This window comes from Meles meles, chromosome 1, assembly GCF_922984935.1.
Source record: "Meles meles chromosome 1, mMelMel3.1 paternal haplotype, whole genome shotgun sequence".
NCBI classification, from domain to species: Eukaryota; Metazoa; Chordata; class Mammalia; order Carnivora; family Mustelidae; genus Meles; species Meles meles.
The window spans coordinates 174,373,213-174,391,772 of NC_060066.1; the positions used below are offsets into that span (position 1 = coordinate 174,373,213).

Genomic DNA, 18,560 nt, shown 5'->3' on the forward strand with positions numbered 1-18,560 from the left:
TGAAGGCAGAGGCTTTAACCCACTGAACCACCCAGGTGCCCCAGATCACTACCTCTTTGGTAATCGGTGACCCGAAATAGGACTTGTGCCTCAACTTTACAAAACAATCACTTGTCAAATTAAGGCTCATTTGCAAATGACAGAATGTTTTATCCCCATAACACTCTCAAGGATTGGCAGATTAAGCCTCTGCCCTTGCTAAAGGGCACGTAGAAGGCAGGAGAAAGTCCCTGAGGAAGGGAACCTCGGAGAAGAGGAGGAGGAGGCTCACAGAGGAGAATCCATTCCCCTCCAGCCCAAAGTGATCATTTAGAGTCATTTGATGTTTGCGTTAGAAGGCAGGGCTTCTGCTGCCTTCTGATGGCACTACAGCATTCTTTACCTCTTTACCTGGTGCCCTTGAAAATGGGATTAGTTGGGGCACCTGGGTGGCTCAGTCCTCAAGCATCTGCCTTCGGCTCAGGTCGTGGTCCCAGCGTCCTGAGATCCAGGCCCACATCGGGCTCCCTGCTCAGCAGGAAGCCTGCTTCTCCCTTTCCCACTCCTCCTGCTTGTGTTCCCTCTCTGACTGTCTCTCTCTGTCAAATAAATAAATAAAATCTTTAAAAAAAGAAAAGAAAATGGGATTAGCTTTTTAACCACTCTTGGCTCTTCTTATGGCCTGACTCAACTCCTTAGCTGGGTGCGCAGGGTTCAGCACCATGACCTCACCTTCCCATCTTCTCTCTTCGAGCCGGGGGTTCATCTTACACCATCCCACCTCTGTTTTGTCCCCTTGAATTCTCTTTCCTCTCTGCCGACATAAGTCCTTCTGGAATTACTCCTCCCCTTCCCATTATCCCTTTACTTCCCATGTATCTGGACTGGGCTCTCTCATAGGCTGTTAGCTCTCTGAAAGTAAGGATTGCCAGCTGGGTCCGGCTGTTAACATAAGGCACATTCACTTCTTCTCTGGGCCTCAGTTTCCCCTTCTATATAGTACAGGGTTGTAAAACCACTTGGTCCCTAATACCTTGCGGTGTTTTCTTTTTCCTTTTTTAAATGATTTTATTTGGGGCGCCTGGGTGGCTCAGTGCCTTAAGCCTCTGCCTTTGGCCCAGGTCATGATCCCAGGGTCCTGGGATAGAGCCCCGCATCGGGCTCTCTGCTCAGCGGGGAGCCTGCTTCCTCCCCTCTCTCTGCCTGCCTCTCTGCCTGCTTGTGATCTCTGTCTGTCAAATAAATAAATAAAATCTTTTTTTAAAAAGTTCTTTAAAAAAAAGATTTTATTTATTTGCAAGAGAGAGAGTGCACACGTGGGCACACAAGCAGGGGGTAGGGGCAGAGGGAAAGGGAGAAGCAGACTCCCCATTGAGCAGGAAGCCCAATGTGGGGCTCCATCCCAGGACCTTGAGACCTGAGCAGAAGTCAGATGCTTAGCTGACTGAACCACCCAGGCACCCCTTACAGTGCTTTCTATTGACTCTTCCGGGGAGCAGGAATTTTCTGTCCTCTTAAAGGTCTTTCTAGCTGGACTAAGAATCAAACTGACATGAAATGGATTAACAGGAGAAAATCAAATTTAATTCTGTATGTACAGGGAATTCATACAGACATGGAAATTCCAAAAACAGGCAAAATGAGATACATAAGTCACTCTGAACTAAGGAGAAGAGGGTAGGGGTCTGGGACTTCAGAGAGAAGGAATACAATTCACAAAAAAAGTTTTAAAGGAGTAAGTGTTTGCTAAACAAATGTTTGCTGGACCACCCAGAAACAATGGGACATAGAGGACTTTGATCAAATAGGCCATAGGGTGCCTGGGTGGCACAGTAGGTTAAGGGGTTAAACTTCTGAGTCTTGGTTTCAGCTCAGGCTCAGCACTCAGCAAGGAGTATGCTTAAGACTTTCTCTCTCTCTCCCTTTGCCCCTTACCCTCTACTTGCTATCTTGAGTTCTCCCTCTCTCTCAAATAAATAAACCTTTTTTTGAGAAGATTTTATCTATTTATTTGAGAGAGTGAGAGTGAGCATAAGTTGGGGGAAGGAGCAGAGAGAGAGGGAGAAGCAGACCCCCCACTGAGCAGGGAGCCGAACTTTGGGCTCTATCCCGGGACCCCGGGACTATGAACTGAGCCAAAGGCAGTCGGCTTAACTGACTGAGCCACCCAGGGGCCCCTCAAGTAAATAAATCTTAAACAACAACAACGACAATAACAAACCAGGTCTCACTATGTTTCTCCCAGTCTACCATACGTAATTCATAGTAAAATGTATGGTGATAACTCTCTTCCTGGATCAGATCCTGTATCTAAATTCTTTTTGGGCAGTTGTTGGGGAAGGAGAAGTAAAGAGTTTTTCCTGAATTTCCTGGGTTTGACTGTTTTTTAACTCAATCTTCATGCCAAAGTGACCCAAAGCTGCCTGACCTTGGTCCCTACCACTCCCACCTACATTACCTGACCTGAGATGGAGGCCATCCAGATAGAATTGAGCTAAGGTCAGCTGCTAAGGAAATTATTAACCAGTGGCATGTGGGTTTGGTAAGATCGGAGACAGTGTGATACTGACCTACCACACTGCAGAGGTCCCACAAGGGCAATGTTCTTGGAATCAGAGCTCAACGAAAAGCTTCAGGACCATGGCTGAGTTCTCTCTTACTTCTCCAGGATTTGACATGTAGGAGTACAAACTGAATGAAAGCCAAAGACACCCTGTCTGGCTCCTCATAGCACCCAGCTTGCAGTTCTTTCCTTCTCTTGAATCCTGGAATTTGCCCTAGCATCTATGCCTTTTTCCTGTTCACTGTACCCATAAACTCTGGCTAAGCACTTATGGGCATTATCCCCCCCCCCTTTTTTTAGATTTTATTTTTAAATACTTTGTACACCCAGCATAGGGTTTGAACTTACAATCCCAAGATTAAGTAAGAGTCACATGCTCTAGCAACTGAGCTAGCCAGGTGGCCCAAGCATTATCTCCTTAAATCCTCATAACAACCTTTTTATAATTTCTATTTATGGATCCAGAAATTGAAGGCCAGAAGAGTAAACCAACTTTCCCAAGGTCAATAGCTAAGCTGTGACTTGAGCCAAGCACCCTATTTGTCTTCTGCAAGAAGGAGATAAAGATGGAGAGAAGGGATAGAGATGAAATATGGGAGACATTCGCCAGTAAGAAAGGAGACAGAACAGGAAAGTGAAGGAGAGAGAGGAAAGTTTCTATCAATCTCAAGATGTCACAACTCTGTTTCTGTTGCCACATAACAAATTACCTCAAGCTTTACTGCTTAAAATAACACACATTTATTGTCTTATAGATTCTGGAGGTCAGAAGTCCAAGCACCATTGGGCAGGGTTCTCTGCTTCAGGGTTTTGCTGAGCTGCAATCCCAGGAGTTGGCCAGGGCTGTGGTCTCATCGTAGGCTTGACTGAGGAGAGATCTACTTCCAAGCTGCTTCTGTTGATAAAATTCACCTCCTAAGGTTGTAGGACTGAAGCCCTGTTTTCTTCCTCTTGGCTTGGGGGCCATTCTCAGCTCCTGGGGACCTCTAGTTGCTTGCCACATGACCCTCTCTATAGGCCCACTGGTTTGGCTAAGTGTGCCCTAGCAAGACAGAGTCTTATGTATACATTGTAGCCTAATGATGGAACTAACACCTCATCACCAGTGCCATATGATTGAACCCGTCTTGGAAATGACATTTTATGATCTTAGCTGCATTCTGTTGTTTAGAAGCAATACACAGGCCCTGCCCACACTCCAGGGAAGGAGATTATTGAGGCTATGAAGATTGGGCCCTGTCTAGGGTCTGCCTGCTACAAAGACTTTGGACCGCTACCCTCCAGTGCAGTTTTTCTTTATCTACTAGAGTTTCTCTTCCTTAAAGTTGCAGCATTTTCTCTCCTGGAGCAGTAGAGCTGGAGAAGACCTGGGGTGCATCTGAGTTCTGTGGGACTTCCAGAGGCCTGCTGGGCTCAAAGAACTTTTTGAAGGTTTCCAAGGAGGCTAAGGAAGCCACCCTATCTGAAATGTTATGGTTTTCTGTCCTGAACCACAGTTCTGTAACTCCTGGCTGGAAACTCTGTCCCTTGAGAGCCCTGAAACTTTCATTGTTCCTTCCCTGTGTTAACAGATCAACTCACACTGAGAAAGCCATCTTAATAAATAGGGCTTGCTCCACAGACAAGGCTAAGAACCCTGGAATGAAATAATGAGAGGGCTTTGAAAAAGGCTAAAGGATTGGTAAACACAAGAGGGAAAACAGCCAAGAAGGTATAAGAGTATTTGAGCCCTTGCCCAGAGTCGGTCTCTCTTCTCTACAACTGGCCCAGATTGTGGGGGTGAGTTGAGGCTAGAGTAGGAAGCAATGGCCAGATTGGGGAAGGGGGGGGGCATCTTTTGGGTGGTATTAAGGAATTTGACTTAATTTTGGTGAGAAGGGAAAGGGAGGGACGTGGTTGGATTTGGGTTAGAAAGAGGATTTGGACCCAAATGAGGGAATGAATGTGGAGTCGGGAGATGGAGCAAGACTGAAGCCAAGAGGGCCAGTTGGGCAACTCATGTGGTAGAGGAGAGAGCCCATATCAGGTTACTGGCTGCAGGGAGGGTATCAGCTGAAAGGTCTGAGATCTGTTTAAGAGGTTGAATTGTTCAAGAAGACTGAGTAAATTGCACAGGTGAGGAAGAGGGAGCAGCAGGACAGCCTTCTGGGCTGACAGATCATTTGCTAATGAAGGGTACAGGAGAAAGACTGAGCCATGGTTTTGCAAGCTCTTCCACTTCCGTGAGGCAGAAGGAACAAGTGGTTCTTCTCTACATTTTATTGTCAGGGAAACTGAAGCGTGGGTATGTGTGACTTGCCCCAAGTCCCAGTGCTCATGAAGAGTAGAGGTTGCCCAGAACCCAGGCTGCTGCCTCCAGACCCCAGCCCAGGAGTGAGCAGGCCTACTGGCTCACCCAAGGCTACCCTGTCACTTGCAGGAATCACTGAGATTCTGATGAACAGACCGAGTGCCCGCAATGCTCTGGGGAACGTCTTGGTCAGCCAGGTGAGAAAGGGCAGACACCAGGGTGGGGCAGGGGTGTTGGGCTGGGGTGGGCTGGGGGTATCTGACAGGGTCTCCTCTGCAGCTGCTGGAAGCTCTGGCCCAGCTGTGGGAGGACCAGCAAGTTCGTGTTCTGCTCTTCAGAAGTGGAGTGAAGGGTGTGTTCTGTGCAGGTGCGTTTTCTCCCCTGCCCGTACCCCTCCCTCTGGGCTCATCAGGATACCCCCAGCCTACAGGGGGTCGAGGGCTCAGGTCAGCTCTAGCATAGGACTTATTATTCCCATTTTTCAGATGTGAACTCAAAAACTCAAGAGGTAAAATTCTTTGCCTAGTGTTACACAGCTAGTAAGAGGTAAAACAGAATTTTAACTTGGCCCCTCTGATCCCCAAATCCTTGTTCTTTCTGCTACACCATGCTCTGTTCTGACCCTTCACTGAGGAAATGAAGAAACCGAATCCAGTGACATTCACAAGGTCTGTGGCCAAGATAGGACTATGTGCCCCTTTGCCCATCCACAAGATCTCAGTCCCTGTCACCATAGCTCTCCACTGCCCCTTGATGGTTTGGTTCTCACGAGAGGACAAGAACCATGAACTTCTGTCTCAAAGACTAGAAACATCCCATCCCACAAGAAGCAAGTGAATGAGAGAGATGCTAGGCTGAGCTAAGAACCCACTCTGGGGTGACTGGGGAAGGGATAGCAGTGGTCAATGGGGAGGTGGGAAGAGGCCGTGGGGCACCGTAGGAGATCTGGGTCTGTTCCTGACTTGCTCTGGAATCCTGAGATCACTCCTACCCCTCCCTGTACCTCAGTTTTTCCATCTGTTGTGAGGGGTTGGAACTAATCAAAGACTTGCAAGGGCTCTCAGCTCTGACTTCTTAGTCTCAAGCTTGAAGAGAATATATTCACCTCCTACTCCTACCTCCAGGCCCCTGCCATCTGGCCTTAGATGACACTACTATGACCAAGGTCCTTGCCCACCTCCATTCCACTGTATCCTGCCCTTGCTTCTCAGTTCTCATCTTACCTGACTGCTCAGTCTCCTTGGATCACACTGTCCCCTCCTGTTAGAAAATAATCAATGTCAACTGTTTCTCAATAAAACTGGAAAGAAATATTTTAAATATATTATACATTTAAAATTGTGGCAAACATACACATTACACAGAGTTTACATTTTAACCATTTTTAAGTATAAAATTAAGTAACACTGAGCATAGTGTGGCGCAACTATCTGAGTCACAAGGCCGTGCAACTATCGCCACCGTCCAGTTCAAGGAATTTTTCATCATCCCAAATTCTGTACTCATTAAGCAGTTCCTCCCCATTCCTCTTTCCCCTACCAGGCCCTGATAATCTCTGTTGTACTCTCTCTCTCTATCAATTTGCCTATCCTAGTTACCTCGTACATTTGGTCCTTGTGTCTGGGTTCTTTTACTTAGCATGTCTTCAAGGTTCATCCATGGTATAGCATGGCAGAATTTCATTCCTACTTATGGCTGAATCATATTCCTTTGTATATATACTACATTGTGGTGTTCTTGTTATTTTAAGATTTTATTTACTTATTTGTCAAAGAGAGGGAGAGCACAAGCAGGGGAGAGCAGAAGGCAGAGGGAGAGGGAGAAGCAGACTCCCTGCTGAGCAAGGAGCCTGAGGGAGAACTCGATCCTGGGATCCTGACTTGAGCTGAAGGCAGACACTTGAACGACTGAGCCACCCAGGTGCCCCTTGTTTATCTATCTTGATGCGCACTGGGTTTTTTATACCTTTTGGCTATTGTGAATAATGCTGCTGTGGGTACTGAGAGGCAAGTCTCTAAGTCTTTGCTTTTAATTCTTTCAGGAGTGGGATTGCTGGATCATAAAGTAATTCTACATCTAACTTTTGGAGGACGCACCCAGGTGTCTTCCATAGCAGCTGCATCATTTCCCATTCCCAGCAGCAGTGCACTGGGGTCCTCCACACCCCTGCCAGCACTTGTTTTCTGTTTCTGTTGTTGTTGTTTGTAATACCCATCCTAAATGATGTGAGGCTGGTGTCTCCTTGTGGATTCTGTTCGCACTTCCCTAATGACCAATGATGCTGAGCATCGTTTCTTGTGCTTATTGACCATCTGTACGTATTTTCTTTGCAGAAATGTCTATTCAAGTTCCTTGTCTTTTGTGGTTTTTGTTGCTGAGTTCTAGGAGTTTTTTTTTTTTATTAAAGATTTTATTTATTTATTTGACAGAGAGATCACAAGTAGGCAGAGAGGCAGGCAAAGAGAGATGGAGAAGCAGGCTCCCTGCTGAGCAGAGACCCCCCCCCCCCCAATGCGGGACTCGATCCCAGGACCCTGGGATCATGACCTGAGCCGAAGGCAGAGGCTTTAACCCACTGAGCCACCCAGGTGCCCCAAGTTCTAGGAGTTCTTAATGTATCCTAGATTATTACCACCTTATCAGATATGTGATTTGCTACTATTTTCTTCCATTTGGTGGGTTGTCTTTTCACTTTTTTTTTTTTTAAGATTTTATTTATTTATTTGACAGACAGAGATCACAAGTAGGCAGAGAGGCAGGCAGAGAGAAAGGGGGAGGCAGGCTCCCTGCTGACCAGAGAGCCCAATGCCGGGCTCGATTCCAGGACCCTGGGGTCATGACCTGAGCCGAAGGCAGAGGCTCAACTCACTGAGCCACCCAGGAGCCCCCTCTTTTCACTCTCTTGATAGTGTCCTTTGAGGCACAAAAATCTTTCATTCTGATGTCCAAGGTTTTTGTTGTTGTTGTTGCACCTGTTCTTTTTAGTACAACCCCCCCTCCCCCACCTTTGCCTCGCTGGCTTCCTTGACCATGCTTTCCTGACGTTTTGCCTTCTCCTCAAGTCTCCTTTGCTGGATCCTCCAATAGCCTGGGATTCAGTAATGGGTCATTTCACAAAGGCTGTCCCCAACCCCTCACTATCCGCAGGTGCAGACCTAAAGGAGCGGGAGCAGATGAGTGAGGCAGAAGTGGGGATCTTTGTCCAGCGGCTCCGAGGCCTGATGAATGAGATTGGTGAGGGTCTTGGAGTGGGTTGGAGGAGGGTGTTCAGGGACCCTGCTGATCCCAGCCCTACCCCTCCTGCCATCCTCTCCCGTAAAGAAAGGACAGTTTCTTTTGTAAGCTCTGTGGAAAGACAGAGGACTCTCCCAGGTGGGATGAGCACAAGGGGGAGGGTAAAAAGGAGGTTCAGAGGGCATTTCTCCCAAAGGGAGCTCTGGTTCTCAGCTTTTGTGTCCTACTGGTTCTGATCCCTGACCCCTCTACCTTCAGTGTTCAAGTCCAGCTACTCCATAGGAGTCAAATTTCACGAACCATGCTTTCCGGCTTTGAAAATTACTGTTCCTTTTGCCCGGAATTTCTCTCCTGGGCCGCCTGAACTTTTTAGTTACCCTTTAAGACCACTGGGAAGCCTTCCCTGACCCATTCTCTAAGCTTTGTCGGAGCACTGATCACCCTGGTCATCATTGCCTGTTCATAGATCTGCCTTCCCCATGTCATTCAATTCTATGTACCTAGCACCGAGCACGGGGCTTAACACACAGAACAGAAAGGCTGGTGGTCCCAGGGAGGCCAACGGGAAAGAGGGCCTGAGTGGGGATCATCTAGCCTATCTCCCCACTCCAGTATACCCCAGTTGATTCCCCAGTTTTCCCCAGTAAGAAAACCTACTTCTAAGATAACCTGGCTGAGGTACCAGGTAAGGTTCCAATCCTGGGACCAATGAGGCCATAGGCCCTCCCCAGCCTTGAGTCCCTGTCCCGGTCCTTTTAGGGCCTCACAGGCTGAGCCCTTCTTCATCTCCACAGCAGCCTTCCCTGCGCCCACAATTGCAGCTATGGACGGATTTGCCTTGGGTGGAGGCCTGGAACTCGCCCTGGCCTGTGACCTCCGAGTGGCAGGTACCGGGCGGGAGGAGAGATGGGACAGGGTGAGAAGGGATGTGTAAGTAAAACAGAGTATGTCTGGGGATGCTGCAAAGTTAGCCACTACTCTGGGCTTTCCGAACAGCAGCAAAACTAAAAGCTACGTGGGAGATCAGAGAGTTTGGGTGTAAGCTGGTTCCCCTCCTGGCCCAGCCCTGACTGCTGTAGTGCCTGTCACCTCTCCGAACCAGATCCCCTCATCTCTAGAATGCTTTCGCCAACCCCAGACCAACTGGCTACAGGACAGAAGAACAAGAGAGGGGAGACTGGGGACAAAGACGAATTGTTCAACTTTCTAGTTCTATGCAACCCAATTCTGTGTCATGTTTTGCACAGAGACAGTCACAGGGGCAGCTGGTCACTACTGACTGGCTACTCACAAACATACCCGGGCAGGAACACTGCTCTCTGGTTCCCTGGCATCAGCCAAGGTTTGCATTACCCGTTCAGAGCGGTTGGCCTTTGCAGACTGGAGGGAGGGGATGGAGAGAATTGATCGCTTTAACCTGACTGACTTGATGGTCAGGTGTACACTTCTAGGAGACAGTTAGAAAAAGTCCAAGTGCTAGATGGTGCCACTATCTTCTCTTCCCCTCACTGCTTTCTCCTGCCACTCCAGGTAGAACATTTAGAAGTATGTACCTCCAGGTACAAGGTAGCCTGTATCTACATGATGCATATCAAAGAGAAGCTATCAGGATACCAAGTCAGGTCATGCTCCACCTTGCTTCTCATGTGCCCATGTTTAGGGCAACTACCTTGCAGGGTTTGGTAGATAGCAAGGAGAATGTAAAACCCCGTAGAGGCAGTAGTGGCCATTCCCTGCGGCCACACTGCATGGTTCAGATGGCCTGTGAGGGAATTCAGGAGATGTGGCTTGAACACAGGGAAATTTCAGCCTGATGAAAAGCCAAGGCGAGTAACTGTGGTGGGAGCAGGAGTCACTGATGCTCTAGCCCAGGCCAGAGGCAAGGGTCCAATGAGACAGAGAATCCATTAACCCACAAATAGGCATGGGGCACCTTCCAAGAATCCCTTCCTGTTACAAGAACCATTACCTCATTTGATCCTTAGCAGCTCTCTGATGAAGGCAGAAGAGGGGGAACTGTATTTATTTATTTATTTTTAGCAGCGAATGAGGCTAAGGGCGAGACTTGCCTGGATGGGCCCCTCCACCCCTGGGAGAAGCAGGATGAGGGTCTGAGCCTCCTGACTTCCACGCTAGGGCTCTTTCCAAGGCAGAGTCTGGAGAGGTCTGCTGTGGCCACCTCATGAGGGAAGCGGTAGGCTGGTGGGGTGAGCAGAGCTTAGAGGCAGGTGTCTCTTCCCTCTGGGACTGGCACTGCAGGAGAGCGTGCGTGCTTCACTCTGTTCTGTTTAAGTAGCTTCCTCAGCTGTCATGGGACTGATTGAGACCACCCGAGGGCTCCTCCCTGGAGCAGGTAACTACCTACCGCACCCATCCTTCTCTTACTTAATCCCCACTCTCTCTAGGTTACTTCCCTGCTTTCCTTTTTTGCCTTGTGCTCTGCCCTTCCATCCTAACTCAGAATCTGCTCCTCTGAGAAGTCCTGGTTGACTCCCAAACTGGGCTTCTCTGGACTTCCACTTCCCACGTGGATTTACTAACCCTGATCCATCCCGGCAGGAGGGACTCAGAGGCTGCCTCGATGCCTGGGAGTGGCCCTGGCAAAGGAGCTCATCTTCACAGGCCGAAGACTGAGTGGTGCACAGGCCCAAGCCCTGGGGCTGGTGAACCACGCTGTTTCCCAGAATGAGGAGGGCAACGCCGCCTACCATCGGGCACTGGAACTGGCCCAGGAGATCTTGCCCCAGGTGTGGCTACAGCCCAACACAGGAGGGAGGGCCTGTGTCATGGGCAGCAGACAGGGGTTGGAGGACGCTCACCTCTGGGGAGGCCAGGGCTATGTCCCAAGGGGCCACACAAGACCCACTCATCCAGACTTACATTGGACAATACTGTAATAAAATGTCCCCCAAACTAAAAAAGCAACATTCTAAGCAGATAAAGAACTACCAGCTTATCTTTTCAACCATACTGCAGGGTGGAGAAATTCCTGAAATACATCATGCAAAACGTGTGTTAGGACCCAGCGTACGTGTAGCCCTACCAGCTAGCTGCCAAGTCCAGAGCCTGCAGGAGACAGGCCAGGATCTGGCTGATGGGGTCTCCAAGGACCTGGGAGCCTCTAACTGCAGGCTTCTCACTGCTCCAAGACAGAGAGGGATGTCCCAAGTTTCCATATGAAAGCAGTAAATGGAGCTAGATCTTATAATTTATAATAAACACTGACTTAGCCCTTATGGAGCACGTCCTACCCATCAGACATGATCCTATGTACTTTAAACGTCTCTCAGTTAGAGTCCAGCTGAGCCGATTACCCTTGTTGTATTTGTGATGTAACAGATCCAGAAAGATTAAGTGACTTGCTCAATCAAGGTCACAAAAAAGTGATTGCAATACCAGAAAAAAAATACAATACTGGTATTTGGGCTTTTATTTTGCATGATACAAAATATTATATAATATAAAAACTGGTATTCTAAAGGGTGCAGAATATTAACCTCAAACTAAATGTCAAATCCATTTTCAACAGAATTACATGTTACAAAACAAAGATATGTTTATAAAACTGTTAGCCACATATTAAAAACAGATAAAAGTATTTTAATTAATCACAAAAAAGCTATTTTATTTAAGAAAGGAATCTTTGTGTCTCCCTTAAATTTAAATAATCCTTCTTGTCCTAACTTTGAGGTCTTCTTTGACGGTAAGGATTATAACTTTTAAAAATTAATAGTTTGGTCTAAAAGAAAGCATTTGTTTTCTTTTTTCTTCATCACATACAAACGGAATCTGATGCTGTTACCTAGACCATTTTAATGCTGCCAGGTTTCTACTACTCCTGAGCAAAAAGTCTCTAAACCAACATAAAACTCTTGAGTGTCTCAAGGAAGTGTGTGGCTGACTGTACTTACATGGGGAGGGGGCGGGCACTATCTAGCAAGACTTGTGGACTACAGGGTTTGTCTTTTTGCATAAACTGAATGCAAGAGGATTCAGATTTCTGAATATACTGAAACAATGGTATTCTACTAATATAATTACTAGTATTTCAGTACTTAAAAGTAGCTTTGTATACCAAGACACTAGCTTACCAAAAATTAGTTGTAAATTCACTAATCCCAATCCTTAATTTCTAGCAGAGTTACTGGGTGCTGAGAATAAGAGGGTTCCTGGATGGGGTGAGTGTTGGGGATGGTGTGGTAGTTGGCTGTTCTCTAGTGGATACACCACCAAGACGAGGGAGTCAACGGTATATATATCCACACATTCAGGGAAAAAAATGTATGTTTTCAGCATATACACATAGACCATATCTATATAGTCTATACTTTTCTTTGGTGAGAAATCAGTTTATTAGTTAGTTACCTAAATAATAATACATATTCATGACAAGCAAAACAAACAAGAATAAAGGCATAAGGTAAAAATCAAAAATAGGGTCGAGCACCTGGGTGGCTCAGTGGATTAAGCCACTGCCTTCGGCTCAGGTCGTGATCTCAGGGTTCTGGGATTGAGTCCCACACTGCACTCCCTGCTCCACGGGGAGTATGCTTCTCCCTCTGCCACACCTGCCCCAAGCACTCGGGTTCACTCTTTTTCAAATAAATAAAATCTTAAAAAAAGAAAAGGAAAGAAAAAAGTAGGGTGACCCAAGTGACCCTGTCTTCCCAAGGCTGTCCCAATGAAAAGTGAAAGTCCCAATGAAAAGTGAAAGTCCCACATCCTGATAACTATCAGTCCCTGGCAGACCAGCTTAGGTGGTCACCAAAACAGCTTTCAACTCCCCAGTTTCTCTCCCCAGAGATGACTATTGGCTTCTGTTTTTGTTTTTATTTTAATTTATTGTTTTTTGGGTTTTTTTTGAGATGGCCACTCTTAACTTACACACTCTTCCAGAAATTTTCATTGTATATATAAGAATATACATTATGCACATATACTCACATTATCTAAGTAACTCTGAACTCCACTCTCCTGACTCTTCTCCCCAAAGGCGTATCACGCCAACATTTTTTACACAAACAAGATAATGATATACATACCTAGTATGCATCTTGATTTTTTTTTTCACCCAATATTTTGGAGAGTTTCCCGTTTCAGCACATACTTACCGACCTCATTCTTTGAAATGCACACTTTTTCATTCACAGTACAGATGTGCCATCATTACGTAACCAGTACTCCAATAATGAACATTTACATTGCTTTGTGCTACCGTAAAATACCTGGAGTGTGTAACTGAACATCTTCACATACTTACAGTCCACCTGTAAGGTAGATTCCTACATGGAATTGCAATATCCACCTAATAACATTTGCCAGTTCTGACCAAGTTGCCTTCAGAAGCACTGTACCAATTTACTCTATTAATAATGTATGCAAATACCGATTTCCTGAATCTCAGCAAATATCAGCATTTTACGATTTACCTATACTTAAGTCTTAGGTGAAAAGGGGCACAACCTCATGGTTTTGAACTGCATTTCTTTAAGAGTAAAACTGAGTAATCTTTGTGTTTATATTCCTTTTCTGTGAACTATCCAATTATGCCAGGTCTTTGTAAATCAAGGACATTTGCTGGTCACAAGTATCACAAATATATCTTCTCAGTTTTTGACTTCTGTCTAATTTATGGTATTTTTCCCAATAGGAGGTCATTCATATTTATGTAGCTAGCTTTTTCATTTGTGGCTTCTTTGTTAGCAGACTTTAAAAATCTTTTTCTGATAAAGTTGTACTTACAAAAACCTCAAGTAACACAATACAAGCAATAGAGGAAGTAAATGCAGTCTTTGCCTGGAAGTAAGGCTGGGGATGGAGGGCCAAGCCTGGAGAGGCAAAAGTTAATTAGAAGCAAGAGCAATGAGGCAAAGGTGGCCACTCTGATGCACTTGCTTCCAAGTGGCTGTGTAAAACACCCCCTTGGCATCTCAACCCAGGCCAGTCTGACTCCACAAAGCCCAAGATCCTAATCTTGACCTTTCGTTTACTCTGCTGGTATGAAACCTTCTTGCAGAGAAGGCTCGCATCTGCCAAGATGAGAGGAGTAGGGGAATAGAGCAGTAGTGGGAAAGGTGACTGGGAATCAAATCCAAGCTTCACCACTCTTTGGACAAACATGGCCAAGTGTTTCACCTTCTTGAGCCTCAATTAAAGAGGGCACCATCCTTGAAGGGTGGGTAGCACCATTAGACAAGTCTGTGGTTAGGAAAACATTTTGTAAGTTGTAGCATGTTATACGCACTGGTGGGATAGATTAAATGACAAGAACTTGAGATTGTCAGAACTGGGAAGCTCAGGGATCAGTTAGGCTTCCTTCATTATAGATAAGAATATCAATATGGTGGCTAACTGAACATTAAAAAAAGGAAAAAGAATATCAACTGAGAAGTAGTAAGTACTAACACCAACAAAATGTCAGTAATAGTCAGTAGAAGAGCTGAAAAGTGACTCAGACTGATCTCCCTGTTGATGACTTTCCCCACCATGAAGCTATGTCCCTCTCTTTCTTTTAAACCCCTTTCCCCCACCAACCGTTAGCACCAATTCCCTCAACCTAGCCTTTTCTCTTTTCTTTTCCCTAGGCACCCATTGCTGTGCGGCTGGGCAAAGTAGCCATTGATAGAGGAATGGAGGTGAGTAGGTTCTGGATCAGGATTTGGGTCCACTAAAGTCAGTGGGGTGGCTGGGAGGCATTGCTTTCATGCCAGTGCAGACTAAGAACACAGGTGGAAAAAACTCAGAAACTGGACTCTTCTAAAAGACATTGAGTCTGACCTCTCCCTCTGAGCCTCAGTTTACCCACCCATGAAATGTAAAAAGTTTGGCCAGGTGACATTCTGAATTACATTTTATCTTCATCTCTCTCTGTTAGACAGAAGGTAATTGAGGTCCAGAAAGGGTAAAAGACCTGTCTAGGGTCACAGAGCAAGTGAATAATAAGAATACAGCTCTGTGTGTCTCCCAGGCCACACATGTTCTTGGGTTTGTGCTGTTTAGGTAAGGTGACCTCAAGGATAGGACTCAGGGTGGTGTCTTAGACACAAGCTAACTCATCCTTAAAACAACTTACTCATCAACTCACTCATTACACACTGAATCTAGACCTGAGCTGAGAACTGGGACAAAGAGATCAGTTAAACATGGTCACTGTCTCCAAGGTGGGAAGAGAGGACAGATACACACAATCACTAATACAAGGTTAAGGATACCAAGGAGAGTTGCCTGGGTGGCTGTGTCAATAAGGCATGCAACTTTTGGGATGCCTGGGTGGCTCAGTGGGTTAAAGCCTCTCTGCATTCGGCTCAGGTCATGAGCCCAGAGTCCTCAGATCGAGCCCGGCATCGGGAGAATCAGACTCCCTGTGGAGCTGGGAGCCTGATGTGGGACTCTATCCCGGGACTCCAGGATCATGACCTGAGCTAAAGGCAGCTGCCTAGCCAACTGAGCCACCCAGGTGCCCCTGACCTTTACTTTCTATGCGTGATTTCTCAGCTGTATAGTAGCGATAATAGTTGAATTTATATACATATGGTGATTCTCTTAGAACAGTGCTTATAAGTGGTAGTAACAGTAAGCACTGGGCAGTAGATGCTGGAAAGTTGTCAGAGCCTAGGATGTTATTCCCCAAGGCAACGAAAGCCTGTGAAGTTCCCTTCCCAGGAGGAACAGGAGGGACAGGAGGGACAGGAAGGACAGGAAGCAGGGGACGCAGCCAGATGTGAACACGGAACTCTGGCTGTTGCAAACACAGCTCACACTTACCCTCCTCCTTAGTTCTCCAGGCCAAGTGCCATTCTCCCCAGCCCTTTGTCCCAACGTTGTTTTATCACTGTTACAAATGGTGTTCCCTCTCCAGGTAGGAAATTCCTGATCGTAATCATCTCTGTTCACAGGGACTAGCCTACAGTAAGCTCAGTAATACTTCAGAATCCATGAACGGATGAAAGGAATGGGGGTGCAGGCAGTAGGATGGTTGGCACTAAGGTCAGGCTGATCCAGGCACTACTTCTTTCTCAACAGGTGGACATCGCATCAGGGATGGCCATTGAAGGCATATGCTATGCACAGGTATGTAACTGCTGCCAGTCCGCACACAACTCCAAGCTGACGCCAGGCTAGAGTGGGGAGCCTTGTACAATATGTGACCAATTTAATGGTTCCTCCCAACTTGAAAAGTTAGACTCTGGACCACTCCCTCTTAAAATTAGCCTGGGACAGTCCTACTAGGGAAACCACACTGCTTCTCTCTAGGACTGTTTCCTAGGCCATCCAATAGTGTATACTCTGCCCCCAGAATCACAGAGCACACAGGCAGGTACCTGACAAACCACCACTTCCACTCTCTGTACCAGTGGTTGCTGCAGAGGCTAGGCTGGAGTCAGGATGTCAGGGCCTTGGTTATAACCTGCAGGCTGTGTGTGTTCAGTGGGGGTGAGGGAGGAAGGGATGGTGGGGGTGGTGGTGACCTGCGGCTTATTTGGCCCTGGATTCCTGGGTGAGTCAAAAATACTAATCTCCAGGCTAACAAATATCCAGAATGGTCTTAAACAAGGAGTCCTGGAGCTTGCAGAACTCAAAGCTAGATTTCTTACTGAAAAACTTAACTGTTTTTCTCTACTAAATAGCTGCATGTCAGATGGCCGCAGACAATCAGAGCTCTCTAGAGGCATGTAAGCAGTGGGCAAGAGACTAATGGGATAGGCCACAGATGCTAGAGATGTAGCCACCCTTCCCCAGGAGACCAAGGAGCCACTGCGGCATTACCTCAGAGGACAATTTTCATTGTCCAAAAGACAATGGAAAGAATTGGGACTCTGACCTTGTCATGGGGTAGATGAGTTTGAGCAAGTCTTTACTGGCCTCTGTTCCTGCAGCTCCACCCAAAATTAATACTCTGTCTTGTTTCAGAACATCCCCACCCAGGACCGTCTGGAGGGCATGGCAGCCTTCAGGGAGAAGCGGTCCCCAAGATTTGTTGGCAAGTGACTCCCATTTAACTATAAGTATGGGAGATGCCTGCCTTCCAGGGCAGGATCCAGAAGGAAAATTTGCAGGGTGACTGTTCATCATTTCACCTCTCCAGGCTTCAGTCTCCTCATAAGGACAAGGATAGATATAAAACTGGAATGGTATTCCATACCCAGGTACTGCCCATGCTACCTACAGCTGCCTTCATAATTCCTCATCCTGACTAGATAATCGCTGGAGTCAAGTTGGCTTTGGAGCCTATCTGTCTCTCCCTATGCAAACGGCAAACTAAGGATTAAAACAGACCACTCGGGGCCTTTTTCTTGGCTTTCAGGCCTGATCTCTGGCTCTCAGTTATTAGGTGCTCACCAGAGATGGCAAAAGGTTCTAAGAAGCCTCCAGTTTCTTCCTCTGAACAATAGAGATACTACACAAACCCTGGCAGTAGCCGAACAGGCGTCAGGAATCAGACTGCCATTCATTGTGTGCCTCAGCTGCCTTATCTGCAAAACAAAAATGCTGTGAGGAGGAAAGAAAGAAGGAAGGAAAAGAAGGAAGGAAGGAAGGGAGGGAGGGAGGGAGGAAAGGAGGGAAGGAAGGAAGGGGAAAGAAAAGAAAAAAGAGTGCTTGTGAAAGAAAGTGAACTGTGCCTCATGTTCAATAAATGGAATTATTATTAATGTACAGTGTTCTTATGAGAACCAAATGAAATTATCACTGGGAAAACCTTTTGTGAACTATATAGAGTGCCAGACAATCTTTGATGGCTGTGGTACATAGCCTTCAGGAGCACTTAAGTCTGAGGGAGAGAGTGGAGGGTCAGGAAATGGGCAGGTAACACTGGAGTGAAGCATGAAGGTTCAACAGACATTGTAGAAAGGAGTGGAAGGCTGAGAGGGAACAGCAAGAGTGAAGGTGAGCGGGAGGATAACACACTTAGAAATGATGGAGGCTAATAAACACATGCACACTAGCTAGCCTTCCTCTTGTACCAAGGTAGGAGAAGAGAAGGCTGCATCTTAAGCTTTGGCCTTATGGTCATTTTTTAAATTCATCTGAGCTTCCCCAGCCTAGGCCTGGCCGAGAGACACTAAGCCAAGGCCACAGATATATACCAGTAACATTGTTATTATACTGCTAAATACAAGTGTGCCCAACGGTGTGTTCCTGGAAGAAAGAGTAACACAGAAGAGCCCAGGTCGTAAAGTCAGAACGAACCATATTAGCTGGAACTATGTACTGGGTGTAACCACTCCAGAAAGTAACCACCTCACTGAACATCCTTTTTCTCATCTGTTAAATGGGGATAATACAATTTATCTATCCCAGAGATTGCTGTGAATGAAATAAAACTTGGAGGGATGCCTAAACAGGCACTAATTCCTACATCATCCTCACATTAGCAAGAGCTAGTATCTGGTAACAGAATGTTCTAAAGTACTAGAACCCAGTTCAGGAAATGAAGACAGCCTTTTGGAATTAAGCAGAACAGAGAATAAGAGGAAATACAATGCAGTGTCAGAA

General features: G+C 46.4%; 1 protein-coding gene across 5 annotated transcripts in view; it reads left to right on the forward strand.

Annotated features, from left to right (window-relative positions):
* Positions 1-17,730, forward strand: part of ECHDC2 (enoyl-CoA hydratase domain containing 2) — a 31,211-nt gene extending 13,481 nt beyond the window's left edge. The window contains exons 2-10 of one of the 5 annotated variants that reach the window (XM_046012870.1): positions 4,962-5,029; positions 5,112-5,199; positions 7,980-8,066; positions 8,864-8,953; positions 10,360-10,419; positions 10,626-10,813; positions 14,651-14,701; positions 16,089-16,136; positions 16,977-17,730. In XM_046012870.1, coding sequence (XP_045868826.1) covers positions 4,962-5,029; positions 5,112-5,199; positions 7,980-8,066; positions 8,864-8,953; positions 10,360-10,419; positions 10,626-10,813; positions 14,651-14,701; positions 16,089-16,136; positions 16,977-17,054 — 758 coding nt within the window. In that variant the 3' untranslated portion in view covers positions 17,055-17,730. Of the gene's footprint in view, positions 1-4,961; positions 5,030-5,111; positions 5,200-7,979; positions 8,067-8,860; positions 8,954-10,359; positions 10,420-10,625; positions 10,814-14,650; positions 14,702-16,088; positions 16,137-16,976 lie in introns of all 5 variants that reach the window. The other 4 variants (XM_046012855.1, XM_046012877.1, XM_046012861.1 and 1 more) reach the window with 4 other exon arrangements.
* Positions 17,731-18,560: the final 830 nt, after the last annotated feature.